The 20,015-nt window shown below is 31.9% G+C and overlaps 2 protein-coding genes across 2 annotated transcripts; one reads left to right on the plus strand and one right to left on the minus strand.

Annotated features, from left to right (window-relative positions):
* Positions 1-88: 88 nt before the first annotated feature.
* Positions 89-4,539, minus strand: LOC132758259 (uncharacterized). The gene is made up of 2 exons (XM_060749822.1): positions 4,274-4,539; positions 89-1,494 (listed from the first exon to the last, which is right to left on the minus strand). The coding sequence occupies exons 1-2, from the start codon at positions 4,298-4,300 to the stop codon at positions 607-609; spliced, it is 915 nt and encodes a 304-aa protein (XP_060605805.1). The 5' UTR covers positions 4,301-4,539; the 3' UTR covers positions 89-606.
* A 7,066-nt stretch (positions 4,540-11,605) lies between these two features.
* Positions 11,606-12,816, plus strand: LOC132758242 (uncharacterized). The gene has a single exon (XM_060749798.1). The coding sequence runs from the start codon at positions 11,820-11,822 to the stop codon at positions 12,690-12,692; it is 873 nt and encodes a 290-aa protein (XP_060605781.1). The 5' UTR covers positions 11,606-11,819; the 3' UTR covers positions 12,693-12,816.
* Positions 12,817-20,015: the final 7,199 nt, after the last annotated feature.

Here is a 20,015-nt window from a genome sequence, read left to right on the forward strand (position 1 = left end):
CTGCAAATGATTTCAACGTTATGAATAGCCGCCATTATGCTTTATCTGTTTTGAGACATTATATAAAAAGAAGCAACAATGTAAGAAATGCAAATTAAATGTTTATTTAAGAAGAAACCTGCTCCTCTGTTGGTACAATTGTAAAACAAATGTTATACATACAGATGATACAATGTAACGCAATAAAACACTTTATAAGAGATAAAAGATATAAATACATAATAACTACATATAAATCAAACATCTCACTGCCAACTATATGAAATACATTTTTACATCAGGGATCAAAATAGTCATGCAAACAAAGAGTACACACCTATTCTATGATTTCTTTTTAGGAATTTATTGCTAGAGTTACTGGTATTCTACATACTGTTTCTAAAATAAATAGTATCCCTGTAGCTTTTAGTTTAATGTATATAAAGTTAATTCTGTGAATACACCAAAATAACGTCAGTGTCTTTTCCTTTTGAATTACCAGTCTGTTAATAGTGTTGATTTTACAGGTCACTGTAGAACAAACATTAAAAATAATTTGCTAGTCTTATAGATATGTTTGGATACGTCAAACATAAACATGTAGTCAGAATTGCACAGCGTTTCATTTCATCTACCGTCCAGGTTATCACTTATTGAGTTATCTTCATCACCTGCCTGATATTGAGCATCTTTATTATCCTTGAACTCGTGGTTTCTTCCTGACTTGGTGTCATAGTTTTTGTCGACTTTGTCGTCTGGATTTTTACCGTCGTAATCCAGATTTCTTTGTGAATGAATAAATACTGGTATCACAGCTTGCGGTCTAAGTTGAAAATTTAATGCATTTGAAAATCCATGACGGAATTGAGCATTATTGTTTTGTAGAAATGGAGGGTTTCTGAATTGAGCATTATCTGAAAATGGAGGCACTCTATACTGATGTACACTGTCAGGGTATTTGTTATTTTGAACTTGATTTTGATTAAGGTGCCTCTCAATATTACCTATTGTTGTGTGTGATGATGGAGGCTTTACACTAGATTTTCTATCCCATTTACTATTATCAAACAGTGTTTTAGTTTGATCAAAAATAGCATTTATATTTCCCGTTTGTAAATGTCTCGAGTCACCATTTACTATTGGTCCATGGCCCGCATTACGTTTGTCAGTTGGAATAGTGGCATCGTATACACAGGTGTATCCTACAACAACCTTTTCATTTGTACATGGGACACCAATTTTCATCTGGCGACATTGGCCTCTTGGATTGATGATAAGATGTGAAGCGTTGCTTTGATTTAAGTCGATGCAACAGTTCTTGCACCAATGTCTTTCTTTTTCAGGAATGTGCAATAACTGCGGGGTACCTCTGACAATAGTCCACGGACAGCTTGACTTCAAGTTGATGTCGTTGCTGACTGTATTCATATTTCTCCACACTCTTGCCCATGACATTATACCACTGTTACTGTATACAAAACATTCGCTTCTTGACAAAATTGTGAGAATAAATATCTGAAAATACATATAATATGATATTTAAACATATGATTTTACAATACAGCAAAATAGGTTCATTATGAATAAAACAGTAAAATCAAATCATCACCAACATAATTATCATCAGCATCATCATTATTACCATCATTATTATCTTTATCATATGACAACCATTATTCTCAGCTCCATCATTACATAATATCATTATCACTTTATAGTTTATTTCCATGCACTATAAATTTACCATTTCAAATTAAACAATTATGTTTCAAAACGTAATATGCACTTTTAGAAATGGTTCACCCATCCACCACATTGTCACATTGTATGTAGTAGTATATTCTCTCAACTGATCACTTTTTCTGTCTGTGTATTTATTTTATTAACTCAAATTTTAGTTTACCCAAATGTAAAGGGTTACACCTAAACTATCCCTCCAATAGCAGTAGGTAAGGAAAAATGAAATATTTAATATTAATTACTAGTTGAAAGATTATCAGTAGTTAAATTGAAATTGATGATGGAGTTGCCTCGCAGAATAAATACTGGAAGATATTATTATAGGCGCTCGTGGTCAGGGTGTGAAATAAATCACATTTATCATTACAACCACCTATCAACAATGTAATGAATAGTACAAACATAATCACATAACTACTACACTTATTTTAAAGCAATTTAACTAAATTTTGTCAAATCACGCTTGACATTGCTATTGGTGCAAAAAAAAAAAAAAACTTTCGCCAGTGATGACAGGTTAATCAACAGTTAATATATCGATCGGGTACCAGTGATGTAACTGTTTGATTAACCATTTTGTTTAGTACTTCCAACAATAACTTTCAAACGAGTTTAAAGTTCATTGTAGGACTTAGACAGACCAAATGTTTCTTAAATATCGAATGATGTTTATCAACAAAGAATGTCTTGATAAACTTGAGAAGAATATTACAGTTATAAAATAGTGTCTGGATACTTGAAGTAAACCAAGATGTACGTCATATGGCTGTTCCTTGAGTGTCTCTTCAAGATCCCGTAAATCCGTGTAAATCATAGGTCCTTACAGAATATCATTTTCTTATATAAGCTGATTACTACAGTGTCATATTTATACAAACTTGCGGATAATTTCATCAGGATACGTGCGCACAAACTGTACAAGTTGCGAACATACAAAATTGTCATTTCAAGTTTGTTTCTTTAACTTTTTGGAACGGAATGTTTTTTATGTTTTTTTTTCATTTTGATGTAAAGAAAACTTTCATATATATTTAAGCTTCTAAATCAGCAGAACTTCGGAGCTTCGAGTAAATATCAATAAAGTTATCTATGTAATAAGTATCTCAGCAAGTATGTTTTCTACATTTTGTAGAGCTATTTCGATGTTTCTTTAACAAGTTCTTTCCAAATTGGAAAGTATACATTTATTCATTTTCAATCAATAATACTGTTGATTTTATAAAGAAAATAAAATATTTTGTAATGATAAAACTTCTCGCAAAAGAGAGTTAAACGTTAAATAAGAATAACATTAAGTATATAACATAATATAATAATATTAACGTTATTATGGTATCACTTTAACTGAATATAACATAAAATTACCTTTGTATAACATTTAGTTTAAGTATAATATATAAAATATGTATTTCAAGTATAACATATATATTAAAAACTAGCCTCATGAAACAGATTCTACCCATGTAACCAGTGCAGATCAAAATCAACTGGCATTATTTTATTATTATTATTATTATTTTATTATTATTATTATTATTATTATTATTATTATTATTATATCTCTTGCACATAGTTTAAAAATGCAAACGTTTTATCGTTTGCTACGAACAACAATAAGATCAGACGATTCCTTAAGGGGGCAGTTTACAGTTTCTTTCGAACCGATGATAGTGCAATTTATAAATGAAATTCAAATGGATTTTACAGCTTCTAACTCTTTATAGTTGCTAAATTTCAAATTTTAATTCACGTAATTGTGCTTCAATAATTGAGTAAACTTGTAACGAATATAATGTTAGAGGGCACTTATGGAGGACATTGCTATCTATGTATTGTTAGTCTATGTATTGTAAGAGTATACGTTTATTATCAGTGAGAAACACAATTATAACGAAATTTAATGCTTTTCAGACAGCTGACAAACAATTGCTTGTGGCGCGGTTAGTTGTTTGCCAAGAGACCTTTAAACAAATATACTTGTACTGCTTCCAACAGTTACACCAAAGAGTTTAAACTTAGAAAGTAACCTTTCGGCTGCAAAAATAGTTTCTAATTACTTCAAACAATGGCATAACCACTACAAGTGAAAACTATTTAAGTTCAGCTAGAAAAAAGAAATAAATGAAGATGAAATAACTCAAATACCAAGCAAGCCAAGCAAAATTTGCAAAAAAAGCATAACTAGTAAATTATTAACTGGGAGTAGAGAAGTGTGTCCATGATGTGTTAAAACAATGCGATCTTTTTTTCAGAGATAACCATTGAAATTGTTAATGTAATAGCACATGTCTAAGCAAATTTAGCAGGTTGATTGTCAATATTTAAAATAAAATTCCTTTTGATAATGAATAATGATAGTGTTATAAGTTACATATAACATGTCAAATGAAGTTGTTTCCATATACGAATACTACTATTAAATGCAAATGGGAGATTTATTAAAGCTAACACAGTTTTAAATTGTTACATATCAAACGATATTTTTCCGTAAAATAACAATCAATATTATGTATAGATAGATAAGAAAAACGAATTCAAACAAAATAGTACATACCTTTAACCAAAGCAGAATTGTTGACATATTTGTTATTTCGAGATGGAAATATCTTTTCTTTTCGTTCTTAGACAATGCATACTGTTTCGTTGGTTCTATTCTTTTAAATACTTTTTCGTATACGGGAGCCCCGATTTTCTGGATTTTTTCAAATTTCCAAAAAAGGATTGATGTAGAAATTTAATTTAAGAGAATGCTATCATGAAATACCAATGGCAACCGTGTATTTCGACATCACAGAAGGGAGTCTGATAAACCCAAGAAAATTTTCCGTCCTCTCCTGATTCCTCTCCCTCGACATTAATTACTTCCTATAATATTGTAAAAATATCTTGAAAATTAAAATCAATTTTTGTTATCATTTTTGACTAACGTCAATGAAGGACTGTTTGAAATAAACAAAATATTTAATTTGATCATAAGTAGCACTTCATGATGCCATATTTAACTTTCTGTCGTGTATCAAATATAATCCGAAACATTCCGTTATAAGAGTGTATAATTGGGACCTAAAGCCGTTGTTTGGTTACTGCAGACGTTCACGGTGACTTGGGAGGAGCGGGTTTAATTAGACATCATATTATACTCTACTATCATCGTCTATTTGTAAGTACAAGACGATATTGGAATGTAATTTTGAATTTGATTGCTGACGTCATCAGCGGATAAAAATATCATAATTTGTTTCAATAGCGAAATAGCGAATTTAATTATAGTCTCTTTCTATTTTTGACTTCTATGATATAGATTTTTATCCTTTATTTGTATTAAAAACTCTTGAAATAGCATATCAAATACAAAAATGTATTACTTCCGGTACCATATTTAAACAGGGAACGTTCAGATGTTTGTTTTTTTCAGGTAGCTCTAATGAAAAATTAATAATAATGAAAAATTGTATTTTTTTTTGTTTAACATAAACAATCCTATGAATGGGTTCATTCAGAATTTTCATTCATGAATTTATGAAATGTTAAGATTGCATTTCCTTCCAAACAATTTGTCTAATTTTTAGTAGGTATGAATATAAATATTTGAAGCAATAGCGTTTCTGTTTAATTTATGTAGGTAGCATGCAGTCAATACGGTAAATGTTTATCGATTGTGTAATTTATTTTTAAATAGATTCTAACACTGTTTTAAGCTTGTAAGACTGGAAATGGTTTTACAGCCTGTCGCCCAGCTTTAAGATGTTTAAGTGTGTCCTTTGATTGCTGATGCGCACTATTACAGAATAGACCAATGGAACGGATTTATGACTTAAAGTAGCCACTGTTAAAACCCTGACACCTTCGGCTATAAAGTGATAAGATTTTGATGCCTACAGCATACTACAGAGTAGATACTGTCAACTATATAATGGATATATTATTAATCAAGCAATCACTTGTTTACATTTATTAAATGTTCATTGACAAACAATATTGTGAGAGAATGCCCTTTCAAATGTCACATTAACATCAATTAGACCAGAAAACTTACACCTACGACTTTGATAAACGAAATGCCGTGGAACAATTGTAGGTAAATAAACATACGTAGCTGTGTCTACATTCCACATTATAATTAACGTCAGCATGACAGTGAAAATAGTTTTATACTTAATCGGAAAACTTTGCGTGAGTAAAAAAACCACAATTCATTCATATAAAAATATATACAAAAGTTTATTAAACACAACAGTCCCTTCTAAAACAATGTGAAAACTTTATAAACGTTAGAAAATAAAAAGTGTGCAGTTTATTACATATTTTATAGAAACAGTTAAAACATATTGATATGATGGTAGGACCGTGTAACAGTCTATATCATAAATAATAATAATAATAATAATAATAATGATGATAATAATAATAATAATAATAAAAGTAATAATAATAATAATAATAATAATAATAATAATAATAATAATAATAATAATAATTTTATTTAAAAAAGTAAAACTTGAATATATGCCATCGCTAAGACAAATAACATATCTTAAAATTAAATGTGGCGTTCAGAACAATATCTTAAAAAACATAGAAACATCAAACAACAACAATTATTGCAAATAAGATTTGATCCTAAAACAAACATAATTTGATTGTTTTGACAAACACTCATAATTTTAAATGTTAACTATTATTCATACACTTTACATTTGCAAATCATTAGACATATACGAGGTTGACCACAGGCACGAGTATCGGACCTGGGAAGAAAATATAATCACATTGATAAAAAAACCTCTGTGTTCATCTTAAATGTGTTAAAAAACAACAACAAAAAATTGAAATATGGGCCCCCTTAAAAATATACTATAGTTAATCTTAACTTATAGTATATTTTAAGGGGGCTCATGTTTCACCTGTTTTTTGGTTTTTGACACATTTAAGAGGAACACAGAGATTTTTTTATCAATGTAGTCATATTTTTTCCCAGGTCCGATACTCGTGCCTGTGAGGTTGACCTCATCTTTGTTGGTATGTATTGTAAAATAGAATGATTGGCTATTTTTTTTCTAAAATTTCATCTAATTGAAGTACGCATAATTTCATATTACCTTAAATTAAGCTATTTTGGCAAGCCTTTCGCAAGCACATATTTCTGAATGAATAAACAATATAATGTTTTGAAAAAAAAAGTTTACAGCACTTTGCGCCTTCCATTTATGGATTTCAATGACAGGTAATAGCAGTATTTTTTATAAAGCCGAAGAAGATTTGAATTTTTTATTTTGTAACTTTTTTTTCTTGGATTTTTTTTTATCAAATAAAATGAAACATTTTTTTACATTTATCAATACATTGTTTGTATTAGAAAATATAATAACACAAAATTGATGTTTGTTCTTTAATGGTATTTTTTAAAGTTTATCTTATTGTCTTTATTTATCTTTATTGTTTTTAATATTTACCTCTTTCAAATGGAAAGAGACTTAATCTATGTTTAATTTAAAACTGATATTCAGCATTTCTTTCCCTTTGTAGATAAAATGAGCCGCGCCATGACAAAACCAACATAGTGCGTTTGCGACCAGCATGGATCCAGACCAGCCTGCGCATCCGCGCAGTCTGATCAGGAACCATGCTGTTCGCTATCAGTTTATCTACTTGTAATAGGGTTGGTAAGCGAACAGCATGGATCCTGGACAGACTGCGCGGATGCGCAGGCTGGTCTGGATCCATGCTGGTCGCAAACGCACTATGTTGGTTTTGTCATGACACGGCTCAAATATCAACTTTGTGTGTTCGCTTTTAGAGATATGTCAACGGTTCAATGTCTTTTAAACATTTATCACATCTAGCACCATTTTTCTTTTTTTATTATTTTTGGTTTGTTAATTAGTTTGTTTATTTTTATTAATATTTTGTGGACGAAATGTTTTTATGTGCTTCATGTGTAAGTACGCAAAATATCTGGCAGAATAAAGACGTTGCAAACGTAAGTTTGTACGAGCGTATAATGGTTTTAGAACATGTTAGATGTATACCACCAGAAAATAGTTGCATTTAAGGTGAAACTCTTAAGGTGAAGTTCTAATGACTTTAGGCTTTAAATAAGATTCAATAACTTCAATTTGATTCTCAAAAAATGCCATCGGTAATCTTTCTAAACACATGACATCTCCATTTTAGTTATAAAGATTTTTGACAGATAATATGGCCGTATATAAACGGTTGTTTGTATAAATAAATAACCCGAGCGGCCATACAGTAGTAGACTGAAAATTATATCACAAAATTCGCTTAAAACTTTGCATAATTGACAGAAACATTTTTAGCAAGTCACCGAATACAAAATTTCATTTTTCTTTAGAAAATGGCATATGTAATGAAGATTTTTTTTAAATGCGTGCTTTTATTACCAATTCTTCAAATTACCCAAAATAAAGTCAGCGACATGAAAAAATGTTATATGCTTTTGATATAGGCACAATTTCCAAATTCAAGGGCAGATAACTAAAAAAACTATGCCAGTGACCCCTAATTTTTGTTTTGCTTTAAATGTTTCAAGATCATGCAAAATTTAAATAAAATCTGTTAAGTAATTTTCAATCTGCTATATGTGTGACCTTCAGACTTATATGGGTTTTAGGTTTACAAGTATTCGATTATCATGATATGGAATGTGTAATATATTTTATTGCCACCATTTATTCCATTACCTATATATAACATTATTAACGTCTTCAATAGGCTATGATAGGTGAATGATTTGTCGCTATGATAGGTGAATTATTGGATAACTAATATTGATAAACACGGAAGTAAGTGATGTTATTGGACGGCGTTATCAGCTTTTAAACAATTTCGCACATTTTAGTCCGATTAGGTTATTTTGAAAACAAATAAAGAGGACGAATGCTTTGTTAAGACTATGTGTATGAGCTCAAGGGTCGTAAATTTGTATAAAAACTGTCATAAAGTTCTACTTTTAAATGAAATGAAGCATTTCGACTTTCTAGATGATAATTGTGTATGTTTTGGACATCTGTTCAAATATTTACTCAAATATGAATGAGATTTATTCCGCCAATAAACTAGTTAACTTAGCATTTTTGTATGTTTTGTGTGTCTTAGCTAGAGGTGCAACTTGTTCTTATAACTCTCTTGTATACCATTTATGTATGATCATCAATGAACATCATGTATGAATAGTAGATGTTAGCAATCTAGCTAATATATTACTCGCAGATGAAAATACTTTCGTTCCAGTCTTTCAAAATCAAACTAAATGTATATCCTATTTCATTAAAATTAGATCCAAATGATAAGAAAATGATAAGAAAAATGTTTCTGCAAACAGAATAATTACAATATCAACAATATGCTGGTAAACCATTCAAATAGAATTATTTTTCCTACAATATGCAAAAGTTCTATATGTTGCAGAAATAAACAATTTCGCTGCATTATTTTGACGAGGAATACCAATGATGGTAACGATTTAATTCAAAATGAGAGCTATATTTTATTTATAATACTCATTCTTCTTTCCTAACAATTTCCTTACTATGCTCAATATGTTGTTATATGTCAGGTTGTTTTGATTGATTTGATAACCAGGTTGATCGAAGGAAAATACATGTTTGTGAATGTCGGCGGGCGGGTGTAAGTGCAAATCTTTCTATTTACCAAACTTTCTCCTGTCATATATAGTATGGTTTATGCGATTCGATTTATTTAGAAATCATTGTGTTGATTGTTTTGTTTCGAATTGTAAGTAAAAGTATAACATTTCTGAAGGGATTTAGATCAAGCTGGAAAAACCTGGTTTTGTGCCAATAACTCTTTTTTTGTTACCAATACAAGACATATTTTATTACGTAAAAAATAATATGTGACTAACCTTAGAAGGCTTTACTGCTACAATTAATTAAACATCTGTGTTAATGTCAGTTATCCAATAAACACATTGCTCTTTGTTAATCTAGGTCAGCCTGACATAAACTCTAATTATTACGACCATTCCATAAGACTAACCTTTGGTAAGCTGCGTATATTACCTAAAAGAATGTCGTACACGTGTGACATGACCTCTCTACGCATTTGTGGATTTTTTTTCCTGCTGAGTAAAAAGGATAATCTTGCATTACCACGTCATAAATATACTGCAATATAACGTTTTGATACCTTATTCAAGCGTAACAATCTCATAAACGACCACGTGACCTTGGGTTCCACTCAATTTATAATTCATGTGATATGCCATACGCTTCTTATGTCATTTAATTTTAGCATATCTGCAATTTTCGTATCAAACCCACTGTTTCATTTCAACAAAAAAATCTTTGATTTCAATTGCATGTAGTCTAATACTACTGTAATAACACGCAGACTTTTTTTATAAAGTGGAAAATTATATAACTTTAGGCAAAAAAAAACCCAAATTATTTATTTAAAATAAAATTAATGTAATCATATTCACGGTGATAAAGCTGAAAGGAACAATGAACAATACATGTCAAGGTTGGTTGTTACATAACGTGTTATCATATAGAGTGACAGAGTCTGTAGTGAGAAAACGTTTAAGGATTTTTTTGCTGATTCTGGTAGCAGCGTTTCTGATACAATTCTCTCTTGTGAATAAATATTACAATGACAGAGGTATGTTCTGCTTGCATAGTACATGTATTCTTATGTTTTTAATTAATTATATAGATATAGATATTTAATATATGTTTTTATTGGTATTGCATTGCGTTGTGCTGTATTTGCAATTTACTGCTCTGCATTGCATTTGCATTATACGATTTATATTGTATTGTATTTTATTGTATTGTATTGTATTGTTACAATGTAATATAACGATTACTTACTGTCTCCGCAATGTGTATTTGGATGATTATAGTGTCGATATCAATTTTAATATTAAGACTCGCGGCAAAGTTGTCCTATAATGATCGAGCTTTCAAATTAGATAAGGTTAATGCTATGTAATTTCAAAAATTGGATTATTTAAGTATATACGTTCGGGCTTTCAATGTTATTATTAAAATATTTGCTGCCATAAAATGCCTAATGTACCGTTTCGTAATAATGTGATATACACTTATTTAAGTCACTTTTTGTATTGATTTGAAGTGTTATATGAGTAAATGTTCACTTTGAAACTTTTATTTACCAGGGTTTCTGGAAGAAAATACTGATAATGTCGGGCGGGCGTTCAAAATTTTTGTGCGTTGAACTCCTGAATTTCTCGACAAATTTAAACTAAACCTTTACAGTTGTCCCAAAGTGCATTGCCACATTGTAATTTAACTATTTAACCTATTTATGTTCCTTTGTTGTTGTTGTTTTTTTTAAAGATGTGAATATAGAAAAATATCCTTCAATGCGCAACTCAAAGCTTTCACATAATCAATATTGTCACAAGAGTCGGGATTTTGTGAATTGGTCATTTGTGTTAGTATTATGACCTTGATATTTAACTAAATTATTTTGTCATGCATAAAAGAATACAGTTTTCATATTTACTAGATCTGAGATTCAAATCCCAAGCGCAGCAAGTTTTTTTTTTCTTGTATATATTATGATTATGCAACCGTTCCTACATTTTCTGGGATTTCTACCAAATTGTTACAGAACTATTGTCATTAAGTGCCCTGGTGCATAATTCTTTGGTATTTATTTTGTCATTTTCAGGGAAATTATTTGTTGTTGCTTGCTTGCTTTTCGTAAGATGTAAGACATGGAAGTAAAAGAGGAAGTGCTCTGATTTTTCTGAATGGTTTAACTTTCAATGGTTTTATTCAGTGTTACTTTTAATGGTTTTGAGACAACTGTTTTGTTTTAATTATTTTTTTACGTTTTCTTCAGAATTGACGATAATTGGTGAAAGAACGAACGAGATCAGAACAGCAAACGGTTATGATGTATACCACCATTCAAATGACTTACATTTAAAATATGAAAACCGTATAGAGCATGTCAAAAACATCTGTGAAACGGATGGATTAACAAAACCAAATAACTTCACATTTCTTCATCACAATTATTGTGACATTGAGGGTTATAATATTTCACTTTGTAAGGTTCCGAAATGTGGATCTACATATTGGATGCAGGTAATAAATGTCTTGAAATCTGGAATTTCAGACATAGATTCTATTGTAAAAAAAGACAGACGAGAACTTCACATAGTTAAAGAGACATGTAATAACAAATTAGTAAGATTATCCAGACAAGCAATGAAAATCGTTCTGATCGGTCGCGACCCTTACGCACGGATATATTCTGCTTATGTTGATAAGTCATACCTCGGCTTTAAAACAAATAATAGTACATTGAAACGAACAAACAATTGTTCCTTTGTTGAACAACCGTTTATAGAATCCTTTCAGGAGTTTCTACAAAACGTGTTTGATGATTTGAATGAACGTAAAAGCAATTCCCACTGGACACCGGTCTTTATCCTCTGTAATCCATGCCAGTCAAATATATTTTTACAAATAAAACTTGAAGAGCTCTCCAAAGATATGAATTATATATATTCACGGATAGGATTTAGCGAAGACCTACAGACACAAATTAAGAAACTGTCGACATGTAGAATAGATACTTTGACAGGAATAGCGTCTACAATATTTCAAAAACACATGGACACAAAATGTAAGAATAGCTTTCTAATAGCAAAACGGCTGTGGGTGTCGTTTCAGTTACAAGGATATATTAATGAAAAGTCTAAATTTCCAGGACAATTAGCTGATTTCAAATACACCAATTCAAGCGAGGTAGCGACAAAATTGTTTATGAAACTGATATCGAATGAAATGTCAGCAAACCCATTATCAAAATCTGAAGCTAATACACAGAGGTACACAAACCTTGTCCGTGCATACAGGAATGTTCATTCTGATAGTATCTTGAAAATACAACATTACTTTAAAATGGATTTTCTATTATTCAATTACAGTATGTTTCCACCACAATAGCCTTAATACGTGTTCACTTGGTGTAATTTTAGAGAGAGAAAAAATCTTCCTTTTTCGAAATTCATACTTTCATACCTATTCTAGCCTACAAAAAAGGAAATTGGTGGGTATGCAGTCATTTAAGAATACGTTTCATTTCCACGCAGTGATCTTCTTCATCTCCGATGCCAACAACATGAGTAGCAATTTCTGATTTTCATGTATTTAATAAAATCTTTAAAAAAAACACTGTTCTTATGTTTCAGTTTAGTTATTTCAGAATATGAAACGATTAATTAGTGATTGTTATAAATAATTCGATCCATTAATGGTATAAAAACCGAAACAGGTAGTGAAAGAAAAGAGGTTCTACTTAAATGATCTTATGTTAAAAGTATGATCTTTTTTGTTCATTGTAGAGCGACCATCTGTCGGTGAATCAATCGTTTATCCATTTCCTTTTAGCGTCTTCAGGTGTATTCTTCAATACGCCGATTCCTTGCGAAAGGATTAAATGTGTATTATGCGCTTGCTTACAGGACTGTTCCAACTGAACAATTGTTACTGTAAAGAAACATATTGAGAGCTGCTAAAAAAAAGAGGGCTGGTGCATTTCACATTGTTTTAGATTGAATTTAGATAGTGTTGACGTTTAAAGTAACAGAGAGTAGGCTTCTCCTCGTGATTGTGAAATTCACAATTTAACCCAACTTGTGACTGATTTATTACTGTTTATGTTGGGTGAAAAAAAAACACTGTTGTACGCGAAAAATACTCCACCCTGGCTGTCTATAGTTGCAGAACAAAATATCAACTGGTCATAATAATGAAATAAAAACTTACGAAACTGATCTGTAGAAGTAATGCAGCAACGTCCAAATTTCCGAGCTATATTCGTTTACTAATTAATGAAAATTACACACATATAGAAAAAGTTTTGGCGTGAAGAGAGCAGAGATAAGAAACTTCGATTTGAAGTGAGAAATAAATTTGTATCGGCCAATTTTATTTTTTATCTTCCGTAATGATTTTTTATTTTTACTGTGAATGTCATTAATATATTGAAGTGTCTAATCGAAAACCATAAGATATAAAACATCGAGGTATATAGAAAATATAGATAGATATCTAAACCGCCTATTAAGATACCTTACCAAAGCATTGCTTCGCACAGGTCATGTTCTATTCAGATAAAGCACTATTGTACATTATTCCGGATGTTTTGTAAATCTTTTTTTTTCACAATTATACTTATCGTATGCACTATTCATGAGAGAGGGGCCAGGTATCAAATTAAAAAAAAATGCTTTCACTGATGCCTACCTGGTAAGGAAAGTAATTCCATTGAACAAAAACAAGACTTACAAGACTTGTAAATGTAATGTGACATGACAGTAGTGCAACATTGTTCTGTTTGTGTCACTACTGTAGTCAGTAATATAAGTTGATAAAAAATATCAAAACATGTACATTTGTTTTTCACCTATAATGCTACTCATTTTCTACAAATATGAACAACTAATCAGGGTATAAAATCGATATGTAAATAAGCCAAAACAAAAACTTTCATGGACTTTACTTTTCAAAATGTTCTTTGCATGTTCGCGGCAAATGGTATATCATGATATTACAAGAAAAAAAATTGATGCAAAGCATCAAAGGGCGTCCAAGCAACAAATGCAGGCAGCAAATGACGATGAACTAGTTGACATGATGACTAGATATACTTATAAAGTTTTCAATGGTCAATTGGATTTTACCAGCATTGTATATCATAGATAAACGGCTGAATGGGAGGACAAAAGACATTGCTCATCATGAACTTTGGTAGGTTTATATTAAATGTATTTTCTTTGGAACACACAAAACAGTAGTCAAAATGAACAAAGTTCGTTTTTTATTATTATAATTGTAACAAATATAAAAATAGTAACAAAAAGGTCTAATATACATGCATTTTTATGTCATTTTTTATGTCAAATTAAAAAATGGTTTATATTAATACCTGGGATTTAAGATACAGTAGATATATTTCAAGTTCCAGATAAATACTGAAAGAATAACACACACTGGAATGAAAAAAATGGGATGAATTTCAAAAAGACCGAATTCAGGAATTTTTGTGTTATACATGTTATATGGTGAAACATTATTGATCAATAAAATGGAAAACTATTACCTGAATTTAAGACTAGTATGAGGAAATTCACTAACTGATATCATGTTCGTGGGAGTCAAATACATAAAAGCTGCTTGGCATTGGTGTTAAATAAAGAGTTATTGTGAATTGATTTATTGGGAGAGCAATCTACTATTTTGTTGAATTGCTTACATTCCTATACACCCATAGCACCTCATGTTCAAACTGCAGACGAAAGTTACTGTTGTTAAAATGTCACAGTATTCGGCAAATCAACATTCTACTCAAACCACCATAAAACCAATTGCCTTCAAACAAAATAGAAAAAATATTCGAGAAATCATGATCGATTTAAATATTCAAGATAAAAAATGTCATAAGTGTAATCAGGGCCGTAAAAAAATAGGAGCAACATACCGGAAAGAACATACGGAAAAGACAATTTCAAAATGATAATACTATGATATAACAATTCGTGAAAAATGGCCTGATAAATTTATAAAGAGTGCAATTTATTGTGGAATATGTTTGCATTTCATTTCCTGCAAAATTCTCCACACGAATGGCCTTTTCGTTTAGACTAAAGCTACTTCTATAAACACATTTTCGGACTTACACAATGTTAATTAAGGTCATCTAGCTATTAATAGCTTTCGAATTCATGTATAGCACTAAAATACTGACATAACCCACTGTGACCTACAAAATAATAAGTAATTTCCTGTAGAAGATACACATGTAAGAAATAAAGCTCCGAATTTAAGTTTATTTTTTGTTTTGTCTTTTAACTGCTTTCCAAGCGGTTGAGGCGTGAAATTTGTCCCCGTTGTCATTCATTAATATGACATGCTGCGAATTACCGAAGGGGGGGACAAATATATGACTTTAAATAATAGAATTCGGAAGGAGTTCTTGATTCCGAATTTATTTTTTGCTGTAAATCGAAGGGATTAATTGATAAAAATCGGGTCCATGGACAAAAAAATAGTCAACACAAATAGCTCCGCGCCTGTGGACGCGGAGCAATAATAAGAATAAAAACGGGCCAAGAATAGAAACGGAAAAAGATAAAGTTTAAACATATAAAATTGTATAGTCAACAAGATCAAAAGGTTTTCTTTGATTTAAAAAACAGTTCAAGCATATCAGAATCTATAGATGTGAACCATGCTTGTAAATAGCGAAATAATACTGTATAAATGAATAATACTGTCTAAACCCTGATTTTTTTATTTTTTTAAAGAAGAATAGTGTTTTATGAGAAATATTTTTGATATTGTAGACAGAATAGATATAGGTCTGTAGTTGCTCGGATATTATTATCGTCACCTCTAAATATAGGGAGAATGAAAGCTCATTTGACAGAGTCAGGGAATAAGCCAGTATTATTAAAATAAACGCAATGAATGAAGTGATGTGGTTACCACAGTAACGTAAAATATTTGGATCAATGCCGTCCAAAACCGTTGATTTATGCAGATCTAATTTATCAATGTACTTTTCAACTTTCGATAGAACTTTATCCGTTTGTTTAATATAAATGTGGGTATACGTTGGTTCACTATTTAAGCGAAGCTGACCTTAAGTGTCATGAAGTATTTTATAGCATATTTTTCAAAACCCAGTGTCCCGCTATTTATCAGACAAGCCAATAAATGCAAAGTTTTAAAAGATTTACGTTTTTTTTTAAACCCAAGAAATATCAAAATACACGAACATTTGTAAAAGGGTTTGCCACTGTCAGGTTGCTGCATGGCAGTGCGTCCCTGGTGCTATTTCTTTTTATCTACCAGACTGTGTTTATTGACAGTGATTTTCTTTGCATTTATCTGCCGTTACAATTTCTTCATTAAAACTGTTCTTAGAAGAAGAAAAAATGTATACATTATTACCTTCCGGGTATGACGATTTTCATAAAACAAAAACAGTCGTTTAGGGTGTTCTGGATCGCTAACAACAATTATATTTGTCACTTATCTGAAAGTAGCATTGTTGGAATTTTATTTGTTTCAAGAGAAAGATAAATTCTTCCTCTCTTTAACCAACATAAGTTTTTGCAAAAAGCTGTTAGCTTTCATTCTGATTGTACCTTCGAGCAGCATTGACCTTTTGGTTATTTCCGGTTCAGTTTAGGCAGTTTCGGACCATATTGGGGATCTTCTCAAAACATTTTCAAAAACCTTCCCAATAGGTTACTTATCAGTAATTGTGATGTGTTTCAGAAATATTCTTTGTTTGTAAAAGCCATTGGCATTAATTATCAGAAGAACAGACAAAAAGGCCATTTTACACATGGGTCAATTTAAGAGAATAATGATTAAACTATTATTATTCAGAATTATTTATTAAACAAGATCGTAACAATTGACACAGTAGCTAACAAGATTATAAAGCATGTAAACACTGATTGAGATCATAATCTTAAATAATTGGTTTAACAGGGTTATCACAGTTAATCAAAGAATAATCAAATAGACAACATACAAAATGACTAGATTATAAAGCATGTAAACACTGATTGAGATCATGATCTTAAATAATTGGTTGAACAGGGCAATCACAGTTAATCAAAGAATAATCAAATAGACAACATACAAAAGGACTAGAAAAGTACACATTATATAATTATAATGTTCAGATCAATGTCACAGAGTGTGCTCAAAACTGATATATCTACATGTACAAATAACTACATACATGACACTTTCATAACTGAACCTTCTGCCATTTTTTCCAAAGTAGAGCTCAACAAGGAAAGGTTATATTCGAATTTGCTTGGTGTACTTGTAATATAATAGGAGCAAGGGATAACTGCTCCACCACCTTTTGTCCCCAGGTGCTGGCCAGGGAGGAAAGCTCTGACAGGGTTCACCAGTAGCAACAGCATACACACTGCCATCTTCGTCTAGCACAGTCCTGAAAAACCCTGCTAACACTCTGGGTGCATGTCCAACAGGCAAACCAGCAATATCTGATAATTTTAAGTGCCTCTGATGGTCTGTAATCACGTCATGCAGTTTTTTCATCGAACTCCTCAAGTTCTTGGCAACCATACTAGACAGGCATCTCGATCAACAATGTTAGTGTACTCTCTGTCCACCCTAAGTTTAGTTGGTGGATCTGTAATTGGTGGTTTGATTTGGTATGCGTGGTATCCCTTAACAACACTATTTTCCAGCACAATAGTTTTTAACAAAGCAGGATCACTTGCTTCTGAAGGGCCTTGAACTGGTTCATTGGTTTTTGCCTGAAAATAGACAATACAGTATACAGAATAATGGAATTGCTAGGAAAGCTGTTTTTCTACCTAAAATAATAAGGTTGGTTTCATTTGTATGCCGTTTTCAACAGTGTTTCAGCAGTCATACATAATAATATAACCATGACTCAATAATACAGTGCAAACAGTGCAGTGTGGCCTTTGATGTTGGTTATTAAAACATATTATATTGGGATGGGTTAACATAATACATGAATGTTTATATAACAGTAAGGTGTAGTTTTGTGCAATGCTAAATATGTGATTAGAACTCACATTTATAGCAGTAGAAGTCATCGTCCCTAACTACAGGGTCTTCACTACATTCTGTGTGCAACCACTGATCACAGAGGTCACATTGTACCCATAGATGTTCCACCCCCAGTTCGCGCTCCTCAAGAAAACGTATTTGACAACGCATACATGTCACATTATCCTCTTCTTGACTTGAAGACTCTTTTGCTTTTGATTGTTTAACATTCTTTCTAGTTGTTCTTTTCCCAGCTGACCTCAAATTACTAGAACTGCTGCCTTCAGATGTGTTAGTATTTCTCTTACTTTTTGCTTTTGTTTTACTGTTCTGCTTCAGCAACTGAGACATATACTTTCTTTTTGCCTTCAGCTCTCTTTCCTTAAATGCTCTTATTTACTTAAGCTTTTCAGAGACATGCTACGTAGAGATTCTGATGATGTGAGGTTGTCCGGTAAGTTTTCAAGTTGTGACTTTCGTTTTGGTTTTGTTTTCTGCTCTGCTGATGGGAATGTAAGCGACACTTTCAATATTGGTGATAACACTGGTGATCTGATTTCTGTCTGAACTGAGTCTTGGCTTTGTAAAGATGCAGCTGATGCAAGCAAATCAAGTCCAGAGACAGGCTCTTTTTCAACATTTTGTTCATTCTGTACAAATATATTGTCATGATCACTTTCCAATATGACCTCAGCAGGCTGAGACTTTGTTACCACAGCTGTGTCCTTAGAAGTTTTTTCTGTCAGAGAGTCTGTAGCATTTTCTGAAGTTTTAGGCTCTTTGGTTACAGTTTCACATCTCGATTCAGACAACAGCTTCTTATATACATGGAAGCATGGAGATTGACCTTGAATATCATATCCCTCTTCCAGACGTTTAGCGTATTTTGCCTTTGTAGGTGTTGTTAGTGCACTTTCTAATGCTTGAAAAGCCAGTGATGGTCCATGCGGTGGTTCCACAATTGCGACTGTTGTTGATTTACTTGAGGAACACTCGGTATTGGACTCTATCTCCAGAGATGCTGACTCTGTGCTACTGAATGTTGATACCTGGTTTCACGTGCTCCTTAGTGATCACAGTGCTGTCAACAGGATAAATTCCAGAGGACCGAAATGCATTGATAATTGTCATTGGCTTGTAAAACAACAGAAATGCCTCTTTCAGTTTTTTCTGCAAAGTTCTCTTTGCTGATCGGTGTTCCGGGGCTATTTCGTGTGTGGGTTCTGACAACCTGGTGCCAACGCTGTTTCAGGGGTCCAAACACCCCAACATCAAGTGGCTGCATTAGATGTGTAGCATTCACCACTATTCGGTAAAGTTCAATACCCCTTTTACTAGCTAACTCAAATGCTGCACTAGAAATATGACTGCTGACACTGTCGATTAACAAAAGCACTGGGCGTTCCTCACCAGCATATTTATGGAAGTGGTCTAGGAATTTCTCAAATGTAGGAGCATCCATCCAGCCTTTCTTTGTGTACGCTATGTCAGATCCATAAAGAGCACAGTCATCGGATTGTATCCTCTGGGTTTAGGTCAGGATAAACAAAGAAGGGGGGCATCATTGTTCCATCTGCTGACCCACAGAACATTAGAGTAAGACGCTGTTTACTGTGACCACCAGACAAATGAGGCACTTGAGTTGGTGTTCTGCTCTTGTTGGGCCAATGACTTTGCCGAATGTACTTCCCATAC

Source organism: Ruditapes philippinarum, unplaced genomic scaffold (genome assembly GCF_026571515.1).
Source record: "Ruditapes philippinarum isolate M1 unplaced genomic scaffold, ASM2657151v2 ctg1473_1_1_1_1, whole genome shotgun sequence".
In the NCBI taxonomy this organism is placed as follows: Eukaryota; Metazoa; Mollusca; class Bivalvia; order Venerida; family Veneridae; genus Ruditapes; species Ruditapes philippinarum.